General features: G+C 44.3%; 2 protein-coding genes across 2 annotated transcripts in view; one reads left to right on the forward strand and one right to left on the reverse strand.

Annotated features, from left to right (window-relative positions):
* Window positions 1-14,516: 14,516 nt before the first annotated feature.
* On the forward strand, window positions 14,517-15,341 carry LOC141113391 (uncharacterized). Its single transcript, XM_073606450.1, has one exon. It carries the CDS (start codon window positions 14,538-14,540, stop codon window positions 15,339-15,341), a length of 804 nt encoding a protein of 267 aa, XP_073462551.1. The 5' UTR covers window positions 14,517-14,537.
* Window positions 15,342-21,972: 6,631 nt separating this feature from the next.
* The window catches only part of IFT52 (intraflagellar transport 52), a 65,775-nt gene continuing 64,410 nt past the window's right edge, over window positions 21,973-23,337 (reverse strand). Inside the window, exon 15 of the mRNA XM_073606494.1 lies at window positions 21,973-22,178. Within this exon, the coding sequence (XP_073462595.1) occupies window positions 22,134-22,178 (45 nt within the window). The 3' untranslated portion in view covers window positions 21,973-22,133. The remainder of the gene's footprint in view (window positions 22,179-23,337) is intronic.

Below are 23,337 nucleotides of genomic sequence, written 5' to 3' on the forward strand. Positions count from 1 at the left end.
TCTAACGAATATCTATTAGCCTGAATGATTTTTGGCCAGAATTTGATAAGGGGGGGCCAACCCGTCCTTATGTACCACCTAATATCTCTATTTTGATGTGGAATATCTCTGAAATGATGTGAGATCTAACATTAAAACCACTTGATCTTATCGCATCTAACAAATATCTATTAGCCTGAATGATCTTTGGCCAGAAAATTTGATAAGTGGGGGCTAACCCGTCCATATGTACCACCTAATATCTCTATTTTGATGTGGAATATCTCTGAAATGATGTGAGATCTAACGTTAAAATCACTTGATCTTACCAGATCTAACAAATATCTATTAGCCTGAATGATTTTTGGCCAGAAAATTTGATAAGGGAGGGCCATTAATCACTTAATAAGTCTCTTAATAATGTGAGATCTAACGTTAAAACCACTTGATCTTACCGGATCTAACGAATAGCTTCCAAAATAGCTGTTTGGTAATTTTTTTGATAAGGGGGGACTGATGACGGGTTAGCCCCCCCACCCCAGCAAATAACTGTTAATATTGCTTCTTCTATGTGAGATCTAACGCAAACAACGGTTAATCTAACCTGATCTAACAAGGATCTAACAAACTGCATAAGATTTTTTCAAAAATTTTGATATGGGGGGGCTAACCCGGCAGAGGTCAACAGGTAATGTTTTCAAGATTTCCCTCAGATGAAACGGCTGTGGTAATTACTAGAGCAGTGAAACTGATCAAATCACCTGTGGAAAATAATGGGAGGCCTGAAAACATGACCTGTTGGGGCGCCTTGAGGACTAGAGTTTTGAGAAACACTGACTTTGATTCCTGGAAAGGAAGTGATGTCATCATTCTTCCGGCGCCATCTTTGTTGAAGGCAATAGCCGGTGTTTCATCAGAATCGGTGACCCGTCAGAATGTGTAACGGAAGTGATGTTCCGTCGCCGCCATCTTGCTACACCCCACACTAGGCCACAGTAAACATACAACGAGAAGGAGGACAGGACAGTGGACAGAAGTGGACATCTTGTTACACCTAATGGAGTTATACATTTCACTGTAATTTTTTAACAGTAAACTCAGCTTATATCGTAAAATACAGTATTTACAATCTGTCTGACTGTTTAGATGTTGATTTTTGAAAGCACTGACAAGCCTGCTGATTTCACTGGTTTTATAATCCGACAGAACACTGCTGCTTTAAAAAATCAACCTCTACACAGTCTGACAGAATTGTAAATACTGTATTTCACGATATAAGCTGAGTTTACTGTTAAAAATAACAGTGGAATGTATAACTGCACTGGGTGTAACAAGATGTCCGCTTCCCACCTTCTCACTGTATGTTTACTGTGGCCGAGTGTGGGGTGTAGCAAGATGGCGGCGATGGAACATCACTTCCATTACACATTCTGATGAAACACCGGTCTATCGCCTATACTTCTCATATAAAGTAATCAGAAGTCAGTTTCTGGGGTCAGGAGTGTGTGTAATACAGAGACCCCGCCAGGAGAGACTACGAGGAGAGCTGGCATGCTGGGACTTGTAGTTCATACACAGAGAATCCTCCATAGAGGTCTGTGGGGACATGCTGGAACTTGTTGTTCACACACTGAGAATCCTCCATAGAGGTCTATGGGGACATGTTGGGACTTGTAGTTCATACAGAGAGACCTCCGTAGAGGTCTATGGGGACATGCTGGGACTTGTAGTTCATACACAGAGAATCCTCCCTAGAGGTCTATTGGGACATGCTGGGACTTGTAGTTCATACACAGAGAATCCTTCATAGAGGTCTATGGGGACATGCTGGGACTTGTAGTTCATACACAGAGAATCCTCCATAGAGGTCTATGGGGACATGCTGGGACTTGTAGTTCATACACAGAAAATCCTCCATAGAGGTCTATGGGGACATGCTGGGACTTGTAGTTCATACACAGAAAATCCTCCATAGAGGTCTATGGGGACACATTGGGACTTGTAGTTCATACAGAGAGACCTCCGTAGAGAACTATGGGGACATGCTGGGACTTGTAGTTCATACACAGAGAATCCTCCCTAGAGGTCTATTGGGACATGCTGGGACTTGTAGTTCATACACAGAGAATCCTCCATAGAGGTCTATGGGGACATGCTGGGACTTAATATACTATACTGTACATGGACAGACTATTAACTAAGCCAACATTTCTGTATTAAAAATCCTTTCTTTTATTGGTCTTATATTTTTATTGGTTTATATGTAATATTAAAATTTTCTGAGATACTGAATTTTGGGGTGTCACTAGCTGTAAGCCATATATATCACTCAGTGTGTAACACATCTATATAAAATATATCACTTTTTGAATGCAATTAGGCCGCTTTCACACTATTTTTAGCGACGCTTTACCGTCGTTTTTGCGGAGGTATTTGGACACTAGCGGGGCAGTTTTAAACCTTTTTCGGCCGCTAGCAGCGGTTTGGCCATGCTGCCCATTCATTTCAATGGGCAGGAGCGGTGTACACACCGCTCCAAAGATGCTGCTTGCAGGAATTTTTTTTTTAACGTCCTGCCAGCGCATCGCAGGGGAGCCGTTTTTCAGGCGCTTTACAGGCACTATTTTTAGCCCAAAAGCACCTGAAAAACGCCTCAGTGTGAAAGGGGTCTTACTGAAATAGATTAACTTTTTTGATTATATTCTAATTTTATGAGATACACTTTATTGATTACAGGTTCATCTCTGGTCAAAACTTTTTTTTTCTTTTTGTTAGGCCCCTTTCACACTGAGGCGCTTGTAAACTGCCAGTAAAACACTGTGCACTTTTGAAGAGCTTTTCAGGCGCTTTTGAAGCGCTTTCCATTCATTTCAATGGAGAGGGGCGTTTTTTCACCACCCTGCCAGCGCACTGCCCCGGTGTGAAAGCATTCATTGATTTTAATGAAAATAGGTTTTCGTGAGCTTTTCAGGCGCTTTTTTAGCGTGAAAGCGCCTGAAAAGCGCCTCAGTGTGAAAGGGGTGTTAAAGTTCATGTTAACCACTTCCCAACCACCTGCCATACATATACTGCGGCAAGCGCCTCTAGTGCGTAAATTCACATACTTGTACGTGATATTGTCAATAGCGACTAGGGGGCACGCGCGCGTGCGTCACCGGAGCCGCGATCGCGCGCTGATTGGCCACAGGAGGAGCCAATCAGTGGGCCTGGCGGACTCGATGTCCGCCGGGCCCGCTGATTCTGTCCAGAGACAGGACGGCGGTCTGCCGATGTAAACAAGCAGACAGACATGGACACTCTGACCTAGTGTTCCTGCTAATCAGGAACACGGATCAGAGTGTCCATGCAGTGAGGCCCCCCCCCCCCCAGTTAGAAACACACTGAGGGAACACAGCTAACCCTTTGATTGCCCCTGATTAGGGATGAGCCGAACACCCCCCTGTTCGGTTCGCACCAGGACATGCGAACAGGAAAAAAGTTCGTTCGAACACGCGAACACCGTTAAAGTCTATGGGACACGAACATGAATAATCAAAAGTGCTAATTTTAAAGGCTAATATGCAAGTTATTGTCATAAAAAGTGTTTGGGGACCTGGGTCCTGCCCCAGGGGACATGGATCAATGCAAAAAAAAGTTTTAAAAACGGCCGTTTTTTCAGGAGCAGTGATTTTAATAATGCTTAAAGTCAAACAATAAAAGTGTAATATCCCTTTAAATTTCGTACCTGGGGGGTGTCTATAGTATGCCTGTAAAGGGGCGCATGTTTCCTGTGTTTAGAACAGTCTGACAGCAAAATGACATTTTGAAGGAAAAAACTCATTTAAAACTACCCGCGGCTATTGCATTGCCGACAATACACATAGAAGTTCATTGATAAAAACGGCATGGGAATTCCCCAAAGGGGAACCCCGAACCAAAATTAAAAAAAAAAAATGACGTGGGAGTCCCCCTAAATTCCATACCAGGCCCTTCAGGTCTGGTATGGATATTAAGGGGAACCCCGGCCAAAATTTAAAAAAAAAAATGACGTGGGGTTCCCCCTAAATTCCATACCAGACCCTTCAGGTCTGGTATGGATTTTAAGGGGAACCCCGCGCCAAAAAAAAAAAAAAAAAAACGGCGTGGGGTCCCCCCAAAAATCCATACCAGACCCTTATCCGAGCACGCAACCTGGCAGGCCGCAGTAAAAGAGGGGGGGACGAGAGTGCGGCCCCCCCCCTCCTGAACCGTACCAGGCCACATGCCCTCAACATTGGGAGGGTGCTTTGGGGTAGCCCCCCAAAACACCTTGTCCCCATGTTGATGAGGACAAGGGCCTCATCCCCACAACCCTGGCCGGTGGTTGTGGGGGTCTGCGGGCGGGGGGCTTATCGGAATCTGGAAGCCCCCTTTAACAAGGGGACCCCCAGATCCCGGCCCCCCCCCTGTGTGAAATGGTAAGGGGGTACAAAAGTACCCCTACCATTTCACTAAAAAACTGTCAAAAATGTTAAAAATGAAAAGAGACAGTTTTTAACAATTCCTTTATTTAAATACTTCTTCTTTCTTCTATCTTCCTTCATCTTCTGGTTCTTCTGGTTCTTCTGGCTCTTCTGGTTCTTCCTCCGGCGTTCTCGTCCAGCATCTCCTCCGCGGCGTCTTCTATCTTCTTCTCCTCGGGCCGCTCCGCACCCATGGCATGGGGGGAGGCTCCCGCTCTTCTCTTCTTCTTCATCTTCTTCTCTTCTTCTCTTCTTCTCTTCTTCATTTTCTTCTCCGGGCCGCTCCGCACCCATGCTGGCATGAAGGGAGGCTCCCGCTGTGTGACGGCGCTCCTCGTCTGACAGTTCTTAAATAACGGGGGGCGGGGCCACCCGGTGACCCCGCCCCCCTCTGACGCACGGGACATGACGGGACTTCCCTGTGGCATTCTCCGTGACGTCACAGGGAAGTCCCGTCAAGTCACCGTGCGTCAGAGGGGGGCGGGGTCACCGGGTGGCCCCACCCCCCGTTATTTAAGAACTGTCAGACGAGGAGCGCCGTCACACAGCGGGAGCCTCCCGCCATGCTAGCATGTGTGAGGAGCGGCCCGGAGAAGAAAATGAAGAAGAGAAGAAAAGAAGAAGAGAAGAAGAGAAGAGGATGAAGAAGAAGAGAAGAGCGGGAGCCTCCCCCATGCCATGGGTGCGGAGCGGCCCGAGGAGAAGAAGATAGAAGACGCCGCGGAGGAGATGCTGGACGAGAACGCCGGAGGAAGAACCAGAAGAGCCAGAAGAACCAGAAGATGAAGGAAGATAGAAGAAAGAAGAAGTATTTAAATAAAGGAATTGTCAAAAACTGTCTCTTGTCATTTTTAACATTTTTGACAGTTTTTTAGTGAAATGGTAGGGGTACTTTTGTACCCCCTTACCATTTCACACAGGGGGGGGCCGGGATCTGGGGGTCCCCTTGTTAAAGGGGGCTTCCAGATTCCGATAAGCCCCCCCGCCCGCAGACCCCCACAACCACCGGCCAGGGTTGTGGGGATGAGGCCCTTGTCCTCATCAACATGGGGACAAGGTGTTTTGGGGGGCTACCCCAAAGCACCCTCCCAATGTTGAGGGCATGTGGCCTGGTACGGTTCAGGAGGGGGGGGGCCGCACTCTCGTCCCCCCCTCTTTTCCTGCGGCCTGCCAGGTTGCCTGCTCGGATAAGGGTCTGGTATGGATTTTTGGGGGGACCCCACGCCGTTTTTTTTTTTTTTTTTTGGCGCGGGGTTCCCCTTAAAATCCATACCAGACCTAAAGGGTCTGGTATGGAATTTAGGGGGAACCCCATGTCATTTTTTTTTTTAAATTTTGGCCGGGGTTCCCCTTAATATCCATACCAGACCTGAAGGGCCTGGTATGGAATTTAGGGGAACTCCCACGTCATTTTTTTTTTTTAATTTTGGTTCGGGGTTCCCCTTTGGGGAATTCCCATGCCGTTTTTATCAATGAACTTCTATGTGTATTGTCGGCAATGCAATAGCCGCGGGTAGTTTTAAATGAGTTTTTTCCTTCAAAATGTCATTTTGCTGTCAGACTGTTCTAAACACAGGAAACGTGCGCCCCTTTACAGGCATACTATAGACACCCCCCAGGTACGAAATTTAAAGGGATATTACACTTTTATTGTTTGACTTTAAGCATTATTAAAATCACTGCTCCTGAAAAAACGGCCGTTTTTAAAACTTTTTTTTGCATTGATCCATGTCCCCTGGGGCAGGACCTGGGTCCCCAAACACTTTTTATGACAATAACTTGCATATTAGCCTTTAAAATTAGCACTTTTGATTTCTCCCATAGACTTTTAAAGGGTGTTCCGCGGCATTCGAATTTGCCCCGAACACCCCAAATTGTTCGCTGTTCGGCGAACTTGCGAACAGCCAATGTTCGAGTCGAACATGAGTTCGACTCGAACTCGAAGCTCATCCCTACTGGTAAGTATAATAAAGTGCATGAATGGATTACAAAAAATCAATACATCAAGTGAAGAAACCAGAAAGGCATAATCGCCAAATCCTGGTATTGCAGCAAGTGCAAAGAGTAAACTCAGTGTGGGTGATCAAATAAATAAATAAATATAATAATCCGATATAATTGCTAGTGTCCAGAAAATAATGTAGGGTCCAGAAAATACGTGCAACCAAAGACAAATCTTATCAATGGTGCACAGAAAAAAGTGCTCAAACACAGCAATATAATGACATATCACCACCCCACTGTCATTATATTGCTGTGTTTGAGCACTTTTTTCTGTGCACCATTGATAAGATTTGTCTTTGGTTGCACGTATTTTCTGGACACTACATTATTTTCTGGACACTAGCAATTATATCGGATTATTATATTTATTTATTTATTTGATCACCCACACTGAGTTTACTCTTTGCACTTGCTGCAATACCAGGATTTGGCGATTATGCCTTTCTGGTTTCTTCACTTGATGTATTGATTTTTTGTAATCCATTCATGCACTTTATTATACTTACCAGTCTGTATTTTTTTTTAAGGCACGAGAGCACCAGCACTTTGATATATCTTATTTATTTGATTGAATGATTTTAGACATATGTTGTATTGCTTATATTTATGTTTATCACCTTGTTGGATCAACATATATTCAAACCACTTGCCCCCATTTCTAGTTACCATACCAACTCATGCGTTTTAAACACTTCAGTTCATGCAAATGTGCCTGAATTGCACTGCACATCGCATCAGCATTGTGATGTGAATGGGGCACAGAGAAAACAATTAATTTCTATGTGTCCTTGCGACATACCTTTTGAGATGGGAATGAGGGACACCTACTAGCAAATGTATGTAGGCATAGGACACGCCCCCTGTCACACCCCCTTAAAGGAGAATTAACCAAAAAAAAGGTTAATTAAATCCACAAGGGCTTTTTTTTACCACTACTATTCCTTTATATTGGCTTTTAAAATGTACAAATGCAGCAATTTAGAAATTGGATGAAAGGCTTAGCACTGGGAAACACTTTTTGAAAGATAAAAAGTGAATTTTATACAACTATATGGATCAGACCAAAATGAGGGACAAATGAGGGACAGAGGGAAATTGCTCTAATCATGGACAGTCCCTCGAAATCAGGGACAGTTGGGAGCTATGCTTGCGATGACTGGCGTTTATACAGTGCAGATAGTGTGAAGGAACCCTGAGGCCCCTTTCACACAAGGCGGATCCGCTTCCACGGAGTCCGCCTAGGTCCGCCGGCTCAGCGGGAGATCTCTCCGTTGATCTCCGCTGAGCTGGCGGATGACAGGTCCCTCTCTGCTCACTGAGCGGGGAGGGGCTTGTTGACCGCCGCTGCTACCTATGGAGAGATCGGACGAAAACGGACAGCATGTCCGTTTTCATCAGATCTCACCCGATCTGATCCGCCAGCGACGGACCTGGACGTAGGGCCATCCGTCTGCTTTTAGTGGATCGGACCGGGTCGGATGTCAGCGGACATGTCTCCGCTGACATCCGTCGCTCCATAGGCTAACATGGAGCGCCCGTTCAGGTCCGCCGTCAAAACTGACAGGCGGACCTAAACGGTCCGACCGTGCGAAAGGGGCCTAAGGCTCCATTCACACCTGCTTATCGATTTACTGGTGTTTTTCAGGCATTTTTTTAAAGCTTTCTAGAAGTGTATTAGGTGTTTTTGTTTAGCACTAGGGGGAGGAGAGGAAATTAGAAACAGAAAATGCTCGTAAAACGCTTAACTCAGGCATTTCTATTGAAGTCTATGGGGCCAAAAACGCATGTAATCTGCCAAAAAGAAGCATGTACTTTTTTGAGCTTCAGGCGTTTTGCTTCAGGCGACAGAACGCTCAGATGTCAACAGGGGCCATTGAAATGAATGAGTTTTAGCTTATTTTAGAGCTATAAGTAGAAAATCCTAAGGCCTTGTGGGTGGGTAAGGGGGAGGTATAAATGTGCAGTTGAACCATGTTTTTTACCACCCCCAACTGCTCCCCACCTAAGCTGCCAAGGCAGCGGAGGGAGTGTACACATGCTGCAGCAAAAAGGAACCCGCTGTTGCGTTCAGTGCAGTATTGTGGGGTTTAAGGGGTTAAAACAGGCGGCGAGGAGGCCATATAATACTCTCTCTACACCTGCAAATGCCTGGCGATATATTACCTCCTCGCCACCAACCTGGAGCATTCTGCTGCAGGCAGCACAAGTATAAATGAGGCCTTAGGCCTGAAACATGTCATTGCTAGAGGAGCCTATGATATGTCTACTGAGTAAAAATGAGCAGCTGTATCTGATTGGTTAATTACAAACATTCTTATAAATTAAGGGTGTGGGGGCATGGTAGTTGGTTTTTTATTTTCTCTTAGAGAGCAGTACTAAGGTAGGTAGTGTAAGAGGCTGAGGGTAGTGGGTGGCGATGTACAAATTCACTATTAGGCTGGATTCACACTGTGGATCACGCAGGAGTGCTGTGCGTTCCCGTTTCACGGATGAATCAGGGCCGATTCTATGCCTAAATTTGGCCCTGAAACAGAGCCAAAGACGCACAGCTTTTCTGTGCAGTGCGCTCCGCAGCCGCAAGGGAGATATGTGAACCAGCTCCATAGGGAGCCAGTCACATTCTCTTGCTATGCGAATCTGATGCAGGGAAACCTGCATCCAATTCGCATAGGTGTGAACCTGGCCTTAAGAGCATGATATGCCTGTATTTAGGGTGTAGGTAGCAATTGGCTTGTAGTACTCAATGGATTAAAAGTGCCCCTATCAGAATACTTGTAGTTCATTGAGTCTTCCACCATTTTTCTAACATTACAGAGTCGCAGGTAGAAAGTTGGAGGACATGTCTGCAGGAGCCTGATGCTTTGCGGGCTCCTGTGGGAAAAAAAGAAACGCATATCATCTTTTTTAATCCTGCAAAAGATTTATTTTACACCCAAAAGGGAGGTTCTGCTTTAACCACTTCAGCCCTGGAAGGATTTACCCCCCCCCCCCCCTTCTTGACCAGAGCACTTTTTGCGATTTGGCACTGCGTCGCTTTAACTGACAATTGTGTGATGTTGCACCCAATCAAATTTGACATCCATTTTTTTTTTTTTTTTTTTCCCCACAAATAGAGCTTTCTTTTGGTGGTATTTGATCGCCTCTGCTGTTTTTATTTTTTGCACTTTAAACAAAAAAAGAGTAGTAATTTTAAAGAAAAACAATATTTTTTGCTATAATATGCCCCAAGAATATATATTAAAAAAAAAAAAAAAAATTTCCTAAGTTTAGGCTGATATGTATTCCACATATTTTTGGTAAAAAAATCACAATAAGCGTATATTGATTGGTTTGCGCAAAAGTTATAGCGTCTACAAAACAGGGGATTCTTTTTCCTTTTTTTCCTTTTTCCTTTTTTTCCTTTTTCCTTTTTTTCCTTTTTCCTTTTTTTCCTTTTTCCTTTTTTTCCTTTTTCCTTTTTTTCCTTTTTCCTTTTTTTCCTTTTTCCTTTTTCCTTTTTCCGTGTCTACAACATTATGGCGGACACTTTTGACACTATTTTGGGACCATTGTCATTTATACAGCGATATAAAAATGCACTGATTACTGTGTAAATAACACTGGCAGGGAAGGGGTTAAACACTAGGGGGCGATCAAGGGGTTAAGTGTGTCCTAGGGAGTGAGGGGGGGGCTGGGCTTTAACACACAGGACAGTGATCACTGCTCTGGATGACAGAACTGATTTCTGTCGGTCACTAGGCAGAATGGGGAAATGCTTTGTTTACAAAAGCATCTCCCCGCTCTCCGTGACACAATTGTGCACATCAAGTCTGTGGGACCTGCGGTCACGCGCCTGTGACACTGCTTCTTAAGGGGGACATACCTGTACACCCTTTTGCCTACCAGTTCCCTTCTCCCAATGTACATCGGTGTGCGCTGTTCGGCAAGTGGTTAAGTCAACAGCTACAAAAAAAAGTGTAGCTGCTGACTTAACACATTTACCTGTCCCACGATCCAGCTGCCCGAACCCTCGCCTCACTCCGACATCATTAGTGTGGGTACCTGACTGACAGCTTGTAGATGCTATACATTTTGCGCAAACCAATCAATCTACGCTTAGTGCGATTTTAATATATTTTTGGATGATATTTATTATAGCAAAAAGTAAAAAAATTGTAAAAATTTCGAAATTGTTGCGTTTTTTTTTTTTTTTTTTTTTTTTTTGTTTATAGCGCAAAAAATAAAAACTGCAGAGGCGATCAAATACCACCAAAAGGAAGCTCAATTTGTGGGGAAAAAAAGACGTCAATTTTGTTTGGGTACAACGTTGCACGACCACGCAATTGTCAGTTAAAGGGATGCAGTGCCGAATTGTGTGGTTATGCAACACTGTACCCAAACAAAATTTATATTTTTTTTCCCACACAAATAGAGCTGTCTTTTGGTGGTATTTGATCGCCTCTGGGTTTTTTATTTTTTGCGATCTAAATGAAAAGACCAAAAAGCTGGATACGAACTACAGTATACAACTTTTGTTGTTTTTCCTTTAGATTTAACAAAACCATGTAGTGGAAGGGCCTGCCTGATTGCATACTAATTAAAACTGTTTTCCCTCATATTATATGGTTTTGGTAAATCTAAAGGGGGAAAAAAATCTTAAAGTTGTATAGTGTGTATCAGTATTGTTTTGGCTTATTGTATCTCATACATTCCTATGAACTGAATCCATATTCACAATGATTAAAATAGCACGTATTCCTCAAGCAAACTCTACTTCTGACAGTGCCCCTACAAATGAATGCCTTATTACACCTGATTAAAGTGCAAGTTCCCCATTAACTTCTTGCCGACCGCCGCATGTATATACACTGCAGAAAGTCAGCCTCTCTGCGCCAGATCACGTAAGTCACAGGTGTCAAACACAAGGCCCGCGGGCCAAATCCAGCCCTCCAGGCCATTTCACGTGGCCCTCGCACCTCAGCTGCAGGAGAGCTCCAGCCCTCCTCTGGTCCTCCTCCAGACTAAGGATGAGCTCCGGCGTGTTTGCATGCTGCACGTGCCTATCCCGCCAGGAAGTCGGCACTGAGCAGCGCTAATCACAAGCAGCGAGCCGTTTTCCGATGTGCGGCTGCAGAAATCGGGAAATGTCTCACTGCCTGTGATTAGCGCCGTGCTGACTTCCTGGCGGGATAGGCACGTGCAGCATGCAAACACGCCGGAGCTCATCCTTACTCCAGACCCCTACTTTCTGCTTTCAAGCAATGCATCCAGCTCCTTCCCAGCAGCAGCATAAGGAAAGGGGGTGCACTGTGATGTAAGGGAGAGTGGGGGACTCAACTTCTGATGGGGTGGCTCTTGACATCTAATGTAAGCGGAGGGGATGCGCTGGACATCTAATCTTACAAATACAACTGGCTTGTTTGAGGGCAATCGTAATGCTGATGCGGGCCACGATGAAATTGAGTTTGACACCTCTGACGTACGTGATCCGGCTTTTTCGGGTGGGTGGGGGCGTGCTGTGCTGCTATTCGCTCCAGCACATACTGATCAGCAGGTCCTGTCAAATGATGGCCGGGACCCACTGATCGGCGGAGCAAATGACAGGAGAGCGTGCTTTACCTACAGCAACAATGTGCGTAGTTTTTTTTTTGTTTTTTTTCCCTCCCTGCAAAGCAGAAAGTAAAAAATGTCACATTGCTTGGTGAGAACAGAACACATCATCGTTGGGCACACAGTCAACCCCTTCCTAGCCTGTGTCATTAGTAAAATGACAGTGTATATTGTTAGTACTAATCACTGTGTAAGGGTCACTAGAGATGTCAGTGACAGTCAGGTTTCCGCCCCCAGTGTCAGATTGCCCACTGCACTTGCATCAAATCCCACTATAAGTTGCTGATAGCCGCCATTACTTATGTGTATATATATATACCTACCTATGTATGTGTGTGTATGTATATATATATATATATATAAATTATATTTCTCTCTTCTCTCTCCCCCATAGGTTGTAGATGCTAGACCGTTCATGCAAACCAATATACACTTATTGGGTTTTTTTTTAACAAAGACCTGTAGCAAAATACATTTTGGCCCACATTTATAAAGATATTTTTTTCGATAGATCGGTTTTATAGCAACAGGTAAACTTTTTTTTCCCTCAAACATCACTGTTACCAGTACTGCCATGTAAAAAAAGGGGCTGCTAATGCTTCTGCAACTTGAAAAAAAAATTAAAGGGTACGTTCACTTAAAAAAAAAAAAAAAAAAAAAAAAAAAAAAGACAGACATAATAAACGCAATTTTACTTTTTTTTTGTGTAGGAGCCTGGAAAGCATTGCCCCCCACAATCAGCAGATCATGGGTGCCATGCAGGACTCATGCAGACAGTGTCACTGTTACACTGTCCATTCAACCTGCCTGCAAGAAGTTTCTCACTCACAGAAAGAATCAATGGGCTACCACAGTGCTCAACAGCACCCTAGTAGTTCATTGAGGAGGACAAGCCAATGGCTGCACAGAACTCTGTGAATAAATGATGTGGCTGCACAGAGCCACTTTTTTCTTTTTTTTTTTTTTTTTTTTTTTTTTGTGGGTGGGGGAAGAAGCTTGCCCACTTGCTGTCACATCAGGGGGTATGAGTGCCAGTGCTACAGTGACATGTTAGACCCTGAATATGGGTCTAACATGTTACAAAAGGTGGAATTATCATTTTAATGCTTTTATAGTGCCAATACAACCTGATTGTACAATCTCCTTTGGGCTTTGCCATCAATTACATAAGGGGGTGCCTAATTAAATATAAAATGACTGGCTTGTTTAGATTTGTCCCTAGGTTACAGTATATTTTTTTGCCAATTTTAAAGAAAATTGTACAATCTAATTGTACAGTACATGGATGGCTTGATTTTTTGTATGGCTATAAAAATGAGGCTGATTTACAAATGCTGGAGCAGAAAGGAAGCAATTGTTTATATCGGGATCCTCAAATCTTTTAAATAAGTGCCAGTTCACTGCCGTTAGGGTTGGGGCTAACCCTGGGGGGGGGGGGGGGGGGGGGGGGGGGTTGAACTGTGGCCAGTAGTAGAGTAGAACATGCTCTGGAGTCAGTAGGAGCAAACTCCCCAGGATTGGTGAGCAGTGAGAGTAAAATGATCTAGCGCCTGCTGGAGGCAAAATTGTGCCCCATTGGAGTCAGTGGGAGAAACAGGGCCCCAAATGTCTGGAAAGGGCTGCATCTGGCCAGTGAGCCACAGTTTGAGGACTGCTGGCTTGTAACAAAAATCCATGCACTTGGCCTGTGTTTGGAGCTTATGCTAAATGCATTCTGAAAATGCTAGCTGCCTGGCTGTAAATTGTACACTCTTGATTTAATACTTTGAGCCACTGACTTGGCACAAGTCTAGAGATATGGACCTTCTCTTTTTTTTTTTTTTTTGACCTTTCTAATACACATACTTATTTCAGATCATTGATTGGGAAATACAGGTTTGGTGCAACAGCCAAGCAACTAGCGTTTATAGAATGTGGTTAGTAATGGCAACTAATGTCAGGACAGGTACACTAAGTGGATCTGCCACCTTTAAAATTAGTGTTTGACTGGGGAGTCAGAAAAGGCTTATCTCCACCAAAGGCTTTTGAGATTCTTTTTTCCCTTTTGACTTTTATGTACAGTATTTTGTTTTGAATAGGTAGAACAGGACATGGGCTATCAAAGCTAACAATTATGATCTAAACCTGTATTGACTCAATATTGCGTTGTTTGTTGTATATATGACGACATTGGGGTTTATTTACTAAAGCTAGAGAGGCCAAAATTGGCCACAATTCTGCAGAGAAACCAATCGGTTTCTAACCTCAGCTTGTTTAAGCTTTAGCAATAAAACCTGGAAGCTGACTGGTTTCTCTGGAGAATTGTGACAACATTTGCCCTCTAGCTCTAGTAAGTAAACCCCAGTGTGTCCATATATTCTGTGTTTTTCTTTTCTGAAGGGGCTTTATGTAACATAATTCTCATTTGTCTACCTTTTGCCATTCTCTCCTAGTTATCTGCACACAATGTCTTCTGGTTGGGATACCAGTGGGGGAAGCTTCTTCATGTCCAACTCTAACCTCACACTGACCGATATTATGGACCTAGGATTTGTAGCTCCAATGCATGGAAACTCTTCTCCCTATCCATCACAGCCAGAGCAGTGGGACAGCAGAGTGCCTCCCAAGTTTAGAGGGTCCCCACTTTTTGTGACAGTGTCGGAAAGTACACCCATGGTGAGTGGAGGAAGAAAACTGTGGTTGGGTGCAGATGCTGGCTCCTCTGCCTGCCGCTCCCCACTGAATCCTGATGGTCCATTTCTTGAACAGTCCTCCTTGGTTTCAGAACAACTTGGCCAATTTAATAACTCCATTGTGGGGATCTTCTATGGTAGCAAAGCGTCCACACCTTATAAGAAGGAAGGCATGGAGACATCTGATCCATTGGTAGTCGATATTGCCACATCCAAACTACAAGATTCAGAAGCAGCGATCAATGCATCTGCCCTGCAGAAACCTGCCCCGCCGCTATGGGAGATCTCTGAAATAAATTCTGCATTAGAAGAAAATACCCCTTCACTGGAGGTTTCCATCTCTGATTTGAGGTTTCCAAATACCTCCAGTGACGGTGAACCACCTGTGCCTGCTGTCCAGTCATCTACTGCTCCTATTGCCCAGTGGGTAGGTGTCAAGCACAAGGACATAGGGCGCTCTTACCTTCAGCCTTTCCGTTATCGGCGCCAGTTGAGTGCCTCAGAAATCCCAGGTACAGGCATGGCACCCTCATGTTCTTTTCAGCTGGCTGCAGGGTCTCCAGACAAGCCTATAGAGAGGCAACTTGAGGTAACGGCTGGATCCCAGGCAACTTAAATAACCCAAACGGCACTAATTCCTCAAAGCAGGTTTTGGCTGTGGGGATTGTCTTTAGAAAATATCATGCAGGAAGAATTGGTCTCCCTTGCTGAATAATGGTGATTATATAATCACTGTATCTCTAATTGTATTGTATAGGCCTTTTAATGTAAACTTTGTATATTAATAAAGTGTAAATGAATCAAGCTAATAAGTGGTCAAGTTGCTTTCTACTATAGTGCAATTTTTTTTTCTGCCCCTACTTTTCAAGACTACAAAATGCCATACCCATGGGTGCCAGCAATAACTGCCTCTTCTGCCAATACTAAAGGGAGTACTGTTTGACCTAGTACACAGGACTGTGAGCCTATTTGGTGTGTTGCATGCCAATGTGTTACAATAAACATGCTGATAGTAGTGAGGATAGAGATGCAATCATCAGCCTGCTGCTGCTTTTTCACTGTCAAGTCATCAAGCTGGTAAAGCGGTTGTTAAAGCTGGTGGTAAAAAAAAAATCATGCAAGCAATGTCATAATGTGCTAGTATGCAATGCATACTAACACTTTATGAAAAATTTACTTTAGAACGAAGCCCTCCAGCGCCGCGATGGCTGACATCTTCACCCGGTCTTCCTTCTGGGTTCACGGCCTTTGGCTACATGAGTGGCCGGGGGCGCGATGATTGAGCTGCTGTTTCCGGCGTGGAAAAACTGCGCCCATGATGCAGTTTAGGAGATATTCACAGTACCTTCAGGTAAGCCTTATTAAAGGCTTACCTGTAGATACAAGTGGTGTAACAGTTTACAACCATACAGTGTAAATTTCTTTCCTGCAACCACAGAAACCAAAGAAATTTGCATGATTCCTCTAACAAACAGTGCTGACGGGAATCTGCAATTTTCTTCACCAGACGGGGGGGAAGCTGTCCCCACCAGGAGAAGACAGACAGTGATTACCGCTAGAGGCTATAGCAGCCACTTGCGATATTCAGAACTGAATCTGGCAGGCTGGTTGTATCCAAGTTGATTGATCAACTTGGTACCTTCATCCTGCCTAATTAACTGTTTGAATCTCGGCTGGCTCCTGCTGAACCGGCCAAGATTTAACCAGTCTATGGCTGGCCTTAATGTAAATGACACCACTGTATTAACTGCTAGTGGTGCAATTTGCCTAACTGGTGGTTCCCTATGACTAAGTTCTGGGGGGCAAAGTGAAACATGTTGGAGGCGTGGCCTTTGTCGGATTCCAAGCTGAGATTGCCACTCCATTCACTGCAACAGCACACCATAGATGTGACTTTCAGGGGTCACCCTTTCCTTCCTTGAACCTTTTGCAGGAGCCAGGATGGGCTCCATCCCCTGTCAGCTCTTTAGCAGCAGCTGTGGATGCATTGTCTACATACCTCCCTTCACTTTAGTTTTTAGCAAAGACAAATCATGTCCTACAACATGTGACATGTAGAGTTGTAGATAGAGTAGTTCTATTTTGTCTCCTTCTCTCATTATGTTCTTGGGTTGCATGGGGGATGTGGTGCTAAGATGCAAACATTTTCAGAATTGAGCCAGCAATGGCAGGCTCCGTATTACCCTCAACATAGGGTTCCGAGTCCTTTAAATGAGTACAGTAGTGGCTAAATCCAGGTGCCTGCATTCTGGATGTGCCCCTTCACACCTAGTAACTCAAAAGTACCCACTGACTTCCAGGTCTGCTAGCTATATTTTGCCCCCCTTCCCCAACCACATCCTATGCGGCTTATATTGCTCACAATCTAACTAGTACACGTAGCAAGAGTTGGTGGGGTCAGTCAGCAGACTAAGAAGCCGATTGGTACTTGCACCATACTGGGATCAGAGGTGGCATGAAGGTACCTGGAAGTGCTTACTCCTTTAAGAGAGGGGGTTACAAAAATGCCCCAGCTATACCTTTGTGGCTTCAAAAAGCTTCTCAGATGTTTTTTTTAAATGCTTTGTAATTGTTTGTAAATCATGGCATCCCTGACACTACTAGTATTGCTTGAAACCAAAATGTCAGTGTGAACTGGATTTTTTTTAACAAAGTCTATGACAATCAAACTCAAACAACCCACCAGGCCATTGAAATGACAAGTGTTCAAGTTATAAGCACTGCAGCAAGTTGAGCCAGAAATTGGAGCTTTATGAATTGGATTCAGGCACCTGGGATCACTTTCCCAGGCCATCCATAACAGATAATTGTGTAATGATCATAGGGTTACACCTCCATTGAACTCCTCACTTGAGTGGTCAACTATTAAGACCACTCTCCCAATCCATGGGTGTCATCCTTTTGTAACACCAGAGACTGTATGATTTAGATCCCAACAGTTATGTAGTGCAAGGGCCTGAATGTACTGTATAAGATAACTTGTTTTGGTTGCTAGGAAATCTAAAGGAGATCATATAGTCTCCATTACAATGTGTGTTCAATCTAAGTATGGGGGGGATGCTATTGCTATAGAAGACACAGCAATGTAGGCTGGCTGATGGAGGACCAGGCATCAGACACATACAGAAGTGCCCTGTAGTGGAGATTCGGCTGGAGGCTCTAACCCCGGCACCCAATGGAGAAGTAAATATTAAAGCCTCGTACACACAATACGATTATTGGCCAACAGAGCATCTGATTTTTGTCAGAAGGGCGTGTTCCAGGAACTTGTCTTGCATATCAACGTTACACAAATTTTGGTACTATGAGGCATTTCAGCTTTTGAGTGCCACCCTTTGGGCCCCTTCTGCTAATTCCATGTTTGAGCATTGATTCTGAGCATGTGTGTTTGTACTTGCGCCTTTTATTGTGAAGGATTTATGTACTGACCATACGAAAAACTGACATCAACCTGTTGTCTGCCGAAAATTGGACAATTGTCAAAAGGAGGGTACTAACGGTAAGATTTTCGGTCAACAGACAATCCCCTGCCAACAATAGAACCGTGTGTACGAGGCTTTAGAGTCTTCTATTGAAGGAACTTTTTTTAAATACCCTTTAAGAATCAAGGGCTGAGGTAAAGAAGGAAACATACTCCAAGAAAATCTTTTAGGTTTCTGCTATTCAGCCATCCTTAGAAAAATTAAGTACCCTAAGGCGTTGCTGGCTAAAGCAATTTTCACTCTTGGTAAATGTACCCATTACTTGAGCAACTAATTACGTGACTGTTTTAATCTGCAGAATAGTTAGTGTTATGAAACCCTAATGATATATTGTATATTACTGTGCAGCTTACCAGTCCTTCAATGTTGTGGCTGCATTTTTTTTTTATTCTGGTGATCCAGACGTTAAGAGCCACCCTAGGACAGAAATGTGTTAACGATAGATGAGCAACGGATTTACCCATCAACTATGTCTAGTGAGAGTGGTGTTGGTGGACTAGTAGATTTAGCCTATATATTGGTGATTGTAAAGTCAGCATTTTTTTTTTAAATCTTAATGCATTCAAGATGAAAAGCCTTCTGTGTACAGAAGACCCTCTAGATACAGTGATGTTGTAGGAATGTCTCGACTGCCTGGGACTCCCTTCCTCATTGGCTCCCACTGCTGTCAAAGTCAGTCAGCCAATGAGAAGAGAAGGGGGGTGGGCCAGGCCACAGCTCCGTGTCTGAATAGACACAGGGAAGCTGTGACTTGGTTTGGGTGCCCCCATAGCAAGCTGCTTGCTGTGATGGCACTCAACGGGAGGGAGGGGCCAGGACCATCAAAGAGGGACCTGAGTAGAGGGTCTGGGCTGCTCTGTGCAAATACGTGTTTTTTTTTTTTTTTTTTTACCAAAACAAAAAACAAACGAGACTTTAACAAATTAAAGCTGAACTTCAGCGAACACTTCTCAATCAGTTATGAAGTTTTACATAAATGAATAAAAGCTGGACACTGTAAGCACCCCTGTCTGTGTTAAATGGTTTATCTCAACCTTCTCATTTCTACTGGACAAGCTGTTAAAGGAAGTTGAAAAATAACAGCGTAATTAAGAAAGTTACTGGGTGTGGACTTGGAAAGACTAGGCTGCTGTGTTAGAGCTTGTTCCAGACTGCAGCATATGATCTTTTAAATTCTGCCTTATGCCTCTGGTACCAAACTAGAACCTTCAGGGGCCCAGTGCAGAAACCAAGAAGGGCCTCTGACCAGGACCCTTTATTATGGTCCCACAGCGGGCCACCTTTTTGCTGTCTTGGGGTTCCCCCACAGTGACAGAATGCCAGATCCCAGTCCTGGTAGTTTTATTTACATATTTTTAGGACTGCCTGACATTCTACGGAATGTGTAACTGTACAGTAAAGCTGAATTCTAGGTATGACCATTTTTAGTTGCATTTTTCCAAGCTGGACCATTGTAAAGCCTCATACACACGATAGGACTTTGTACAAAGGGCGTTGGCTGTAAACTAATTAAGCATACACACGCCAGGACTTTCTCAGCCAACTTTCACCAAATCACAAGGTTTTTCAGCTCTTTACCGCCACCCTTTGGTCAACTTCTGTATTGTCATATTTTGCATTGGTTCTGAGCATGCGTGTTTGTACAGTAGGTGAGATTTGACACCTGCGAGCCCCATCGTGCGCCCCTCCTGAATCGTACCAGGCCGCATGCCCTCACCATGGGGGGGGGTTGGTGCTGCGGGGCGCTGCGCCCCCCACCCCAAACCACCTTGTCCCCATGTTGATGAGGACAAGGGCCTCTTCCCGACAACCCTGGCTGTTGGTTGTCGGTGTCTGTGGGCGAAGGGCTTATCGGAATCCGGGCGCTCCCTTTAATAAGGGGGGCCCCCAGACTCCGGCCCCCCACCCTATCTGAATGAGTATGGGGTACCCCTACCCATTCACCTGGGGGGGGGGGGGGTAAAAAAAAAAAAAACACACTAGACAAGTTTTTAAAGTAATTTTGAGACTTCGGGGGGTCTTCTTCCGACTTTGGGGGTCTCTCCGGCCTCTTCTCCAGGTCCCTCCGCTATCCTCTGCTAGCGGTGACTGTCTTCTCTGCCGTCTTCTTCCCTCTTCTCCGATGTTGACATGACGCTCTCTCCCACTGTAATGCCATGTGTGAGGTGCGGTCATTGCATGATGTCACCCTGCCTTTTTTGACGTCACAGTCCCGGGGCGGGGTGACGTCGTATGCACTCTGTACTTCTGAACTCTGTGCATAGGGCACCCCTGTAGCACACACCAGATACAACTGGCCTTTTGAGGACAACCATACTGCTGATGCGGCCCTTGATGAAATACGAGTTTGCCTGCCCCACCCTTCCGTAGGATATTTAAAAAAAAAAAAAACACCACACACACACACACACACACACACACACACACACCCCCCCTTTCTCACACCAAAAGTTTCTCCAACATTTCCTTTCTTCTGCGCCACTATCCTGGAATTGGTAACTGATGGTCACTTCTTGATTATATACAGCCATTCCCCTGCTGATACCCCTCAAGCAGGAGAGCTGTAGAATACATGTACACTATCCTGAAGTCTCCTTCGTGAGGTGGATATCCCAGGAGGCTGAGGGCAAACAAATTTGGAAACAAAGACAGCAAAAACTGGTGAAAGGTCCACTATAAGGAGTGACCCACACTTGGTCAAAAACTAGCTTCTGTCCCCATTTTAAGAATGCTGGCCCAGAACTGCACAGCCATTCTTCTGAAAGCGTCCCACCAGGGCATTTTTATCTTGTGTAGTATCATCATGGCCCAATCCATTCCAGGGTTCTGCAGAGTACAGCTCTCCCTACAGAAAAGAATGGGGCTACAGTATGCAGGAGTGCTTTGGGAAGAAAAGCTGTGTGGCTCTAGGCAAAGCTGCACAACGATGGTTGGGGAAATACCTTAAAGCAATGTTTCTCAACTCCAGTCCTCAAGTACCCCCAACAGGTCATGTTTTCAGGCTTTCCGTTATTTTCCACAGGTGATTTGATCAGTTTCACTGCCTTAGTAATTACCACAGCCATTTCATCTGAGGGAAATACTGAAAACATGACCTGTTGGGGGGTACTTGAGGACTACAGTTGAGAAACATTGCCTTAAAGGTCAGCTTGTACTAAAGGTTGTTTGTTTGTGGCCTGCTGCCTAGGTGCCACTAAAAAGCTACAGTATATCCATGCCATGCACACATTGCAGTAAAACATGTTGTTACTGGAAAAAATCTGTGTGTTTCTATCACCTTGTCCACACCCACTGTATTTTTATATAAAATTCACACTACTTTTTTCTCATCCTCCCTAGAAAATTCTTCAAAGCCATACATTTTCATTAGTAAATGAAAAATGCTCTTTTTCTAAAGCATGAAATATTAGTCAAGGCATATCTTTGCCTGAGAAAACCTAATTAATGCTGGTACCAGCTGAGGCTTCAACCACTCACACAAAGCTGCCCAGCACAGAAAAGGTCAGTGTGCAGCCAGGGTGCCACAAGGTGGATAATTTGCATGAGAACATTATGTGCCTGAAGAATTCTACAACTTCTATTCCTGGCACAATACTACAGAACTAGGAGTCCCAGTCTAACACTAATATGCTATGACATGTAATCACAGCACTGCTGCACACTGCCCGTCTCCCTCGGAAATACACGCAGTACCAAACAGCGTCTCAGCCGCTCGCTGACCCTTTTTATCCCCTCTACTGACAATACAATAAAAATGCTCGTCCATACAGAAAGCAGTTTAATTTATTTTAAGCAGTGATATTCCTTTTCATTACAAAAATACTTACAAATTCAAAGTCAATAGAAAATAAAAAAAATAAGAATAAATATGGAAATAACTGTCCTTTTTCAAGCACAATTAGTTGAGTTACTGTATATGATGAACTTCAGCTGCTCTGGAACCCGGTTTCACTAGTGTCCATGTCGTGTTCCTAAGACAAAGATGATAATTATTAACAGACAAGTGGTCAGTGTTTGTTAAAAGTGTAAATCACTACCAGCCCCTCTATTAGAGCTAGGCATACCACATTGTAGAAGTCTTTTATTAAAACGAGGCATGCAAATACCTTTTTAGAGCAATCTTCAGGCCGGTCACGTGACTTGCGGCCGGTTTTCTACTCTGATTCAGGGCTTCTGCAGGAGGGGCCAAGATCTCCCTCTTAAGTCAGCCAGGGAGGTCACATGGCCACTCAGCCCCTCCCACAGAAGCCCTGATCGGAGGTGTACAGCGCTTGCGAGTCACCTGACCGGCCTGAAGATCGCTCTAAAAATGTATTTACATGCCTGGTTTTAATAAAAGACATACAGTGTGGTATGCCTAGCTCTAATAGAGGGGTTGGCAGTGACCATTTATAATATTTATTTTCTACTAATAGTGGGGGGCAGAGACACAGACAGGAGCTGACGGGCAGGGAGGGGGGTGAGGGGGACAGAGCAGGGCTGCAGATGACAGAGGGACATACGCTGACCACGGTGGTCAGGGCTCAGCAGCCGTGATTATCGTGGTCAGCACAGAGGAGGGAGACACAGGAAGTGGCAGGATCAGCCAGGTTTTTTACAGTTTAGAGAGGGGCAAGTTACACAGCACAAACACAGTGCTGTAGAACATGTTTTAAGGTAACAGGATACATTTTTTTTTTTTAGGTTAACAAACTTTAAGAACTGTATTGTAATTAGTGAACTCCGATCTGTCCGTTTGTGTTTAACCACATCATCTATATTCATTTTCACAGCCACAAACGTGCAGCGCAGTGAGGTCTGCACTGTCCCTGACAACACCAAATTTCCACCAACAGTCGGGAACCAATCAGTATGGTTCCCGATCATGTGATCCCCATGTCAGTTATGACACAATAATCACGTGGCTTTGTTTGTAAATAGCTGTCAGCAGTAATAATTTGTTTTGTGCAAAAATGAAATAAATGCTGCAAAATAAATCTTAAATACTATACTGCACAAAGCAAGCAACACATAGGGGTTCATCTACTAAAGGCAAATAGACTGCGCACTTTGCAGTTGCTCCAGAGCTTAGTAAATGACCAGAAGCTCTGCTTACTTCCATCATCCAATCATGTGCAAGCAAAAATGCAG

Source organism: Aquarana catesbeiana, linkage group LG12 (genome assembly GCF_042186555.1).
Source record: "Aquarana catesbeiana isolate 2022-GZ linkage group LG12, ASM4218655v1, whole genome shotgun sequence".
Taxonomy (NCBI): Eukaryota; Metazoa; Chordata; class Amphibia; order Anura; family Ranidae; genus Aquarana; species Aquarana catesbeiana.

Coding starts and splice junctions, on each gene's coding strand:
- LOC141113391 (XM_073606450.1), top strand. CDS start 14,538: ATGTCCAACTCTAACCTCACACTGACCGATATTATGGACCTAGGATTT.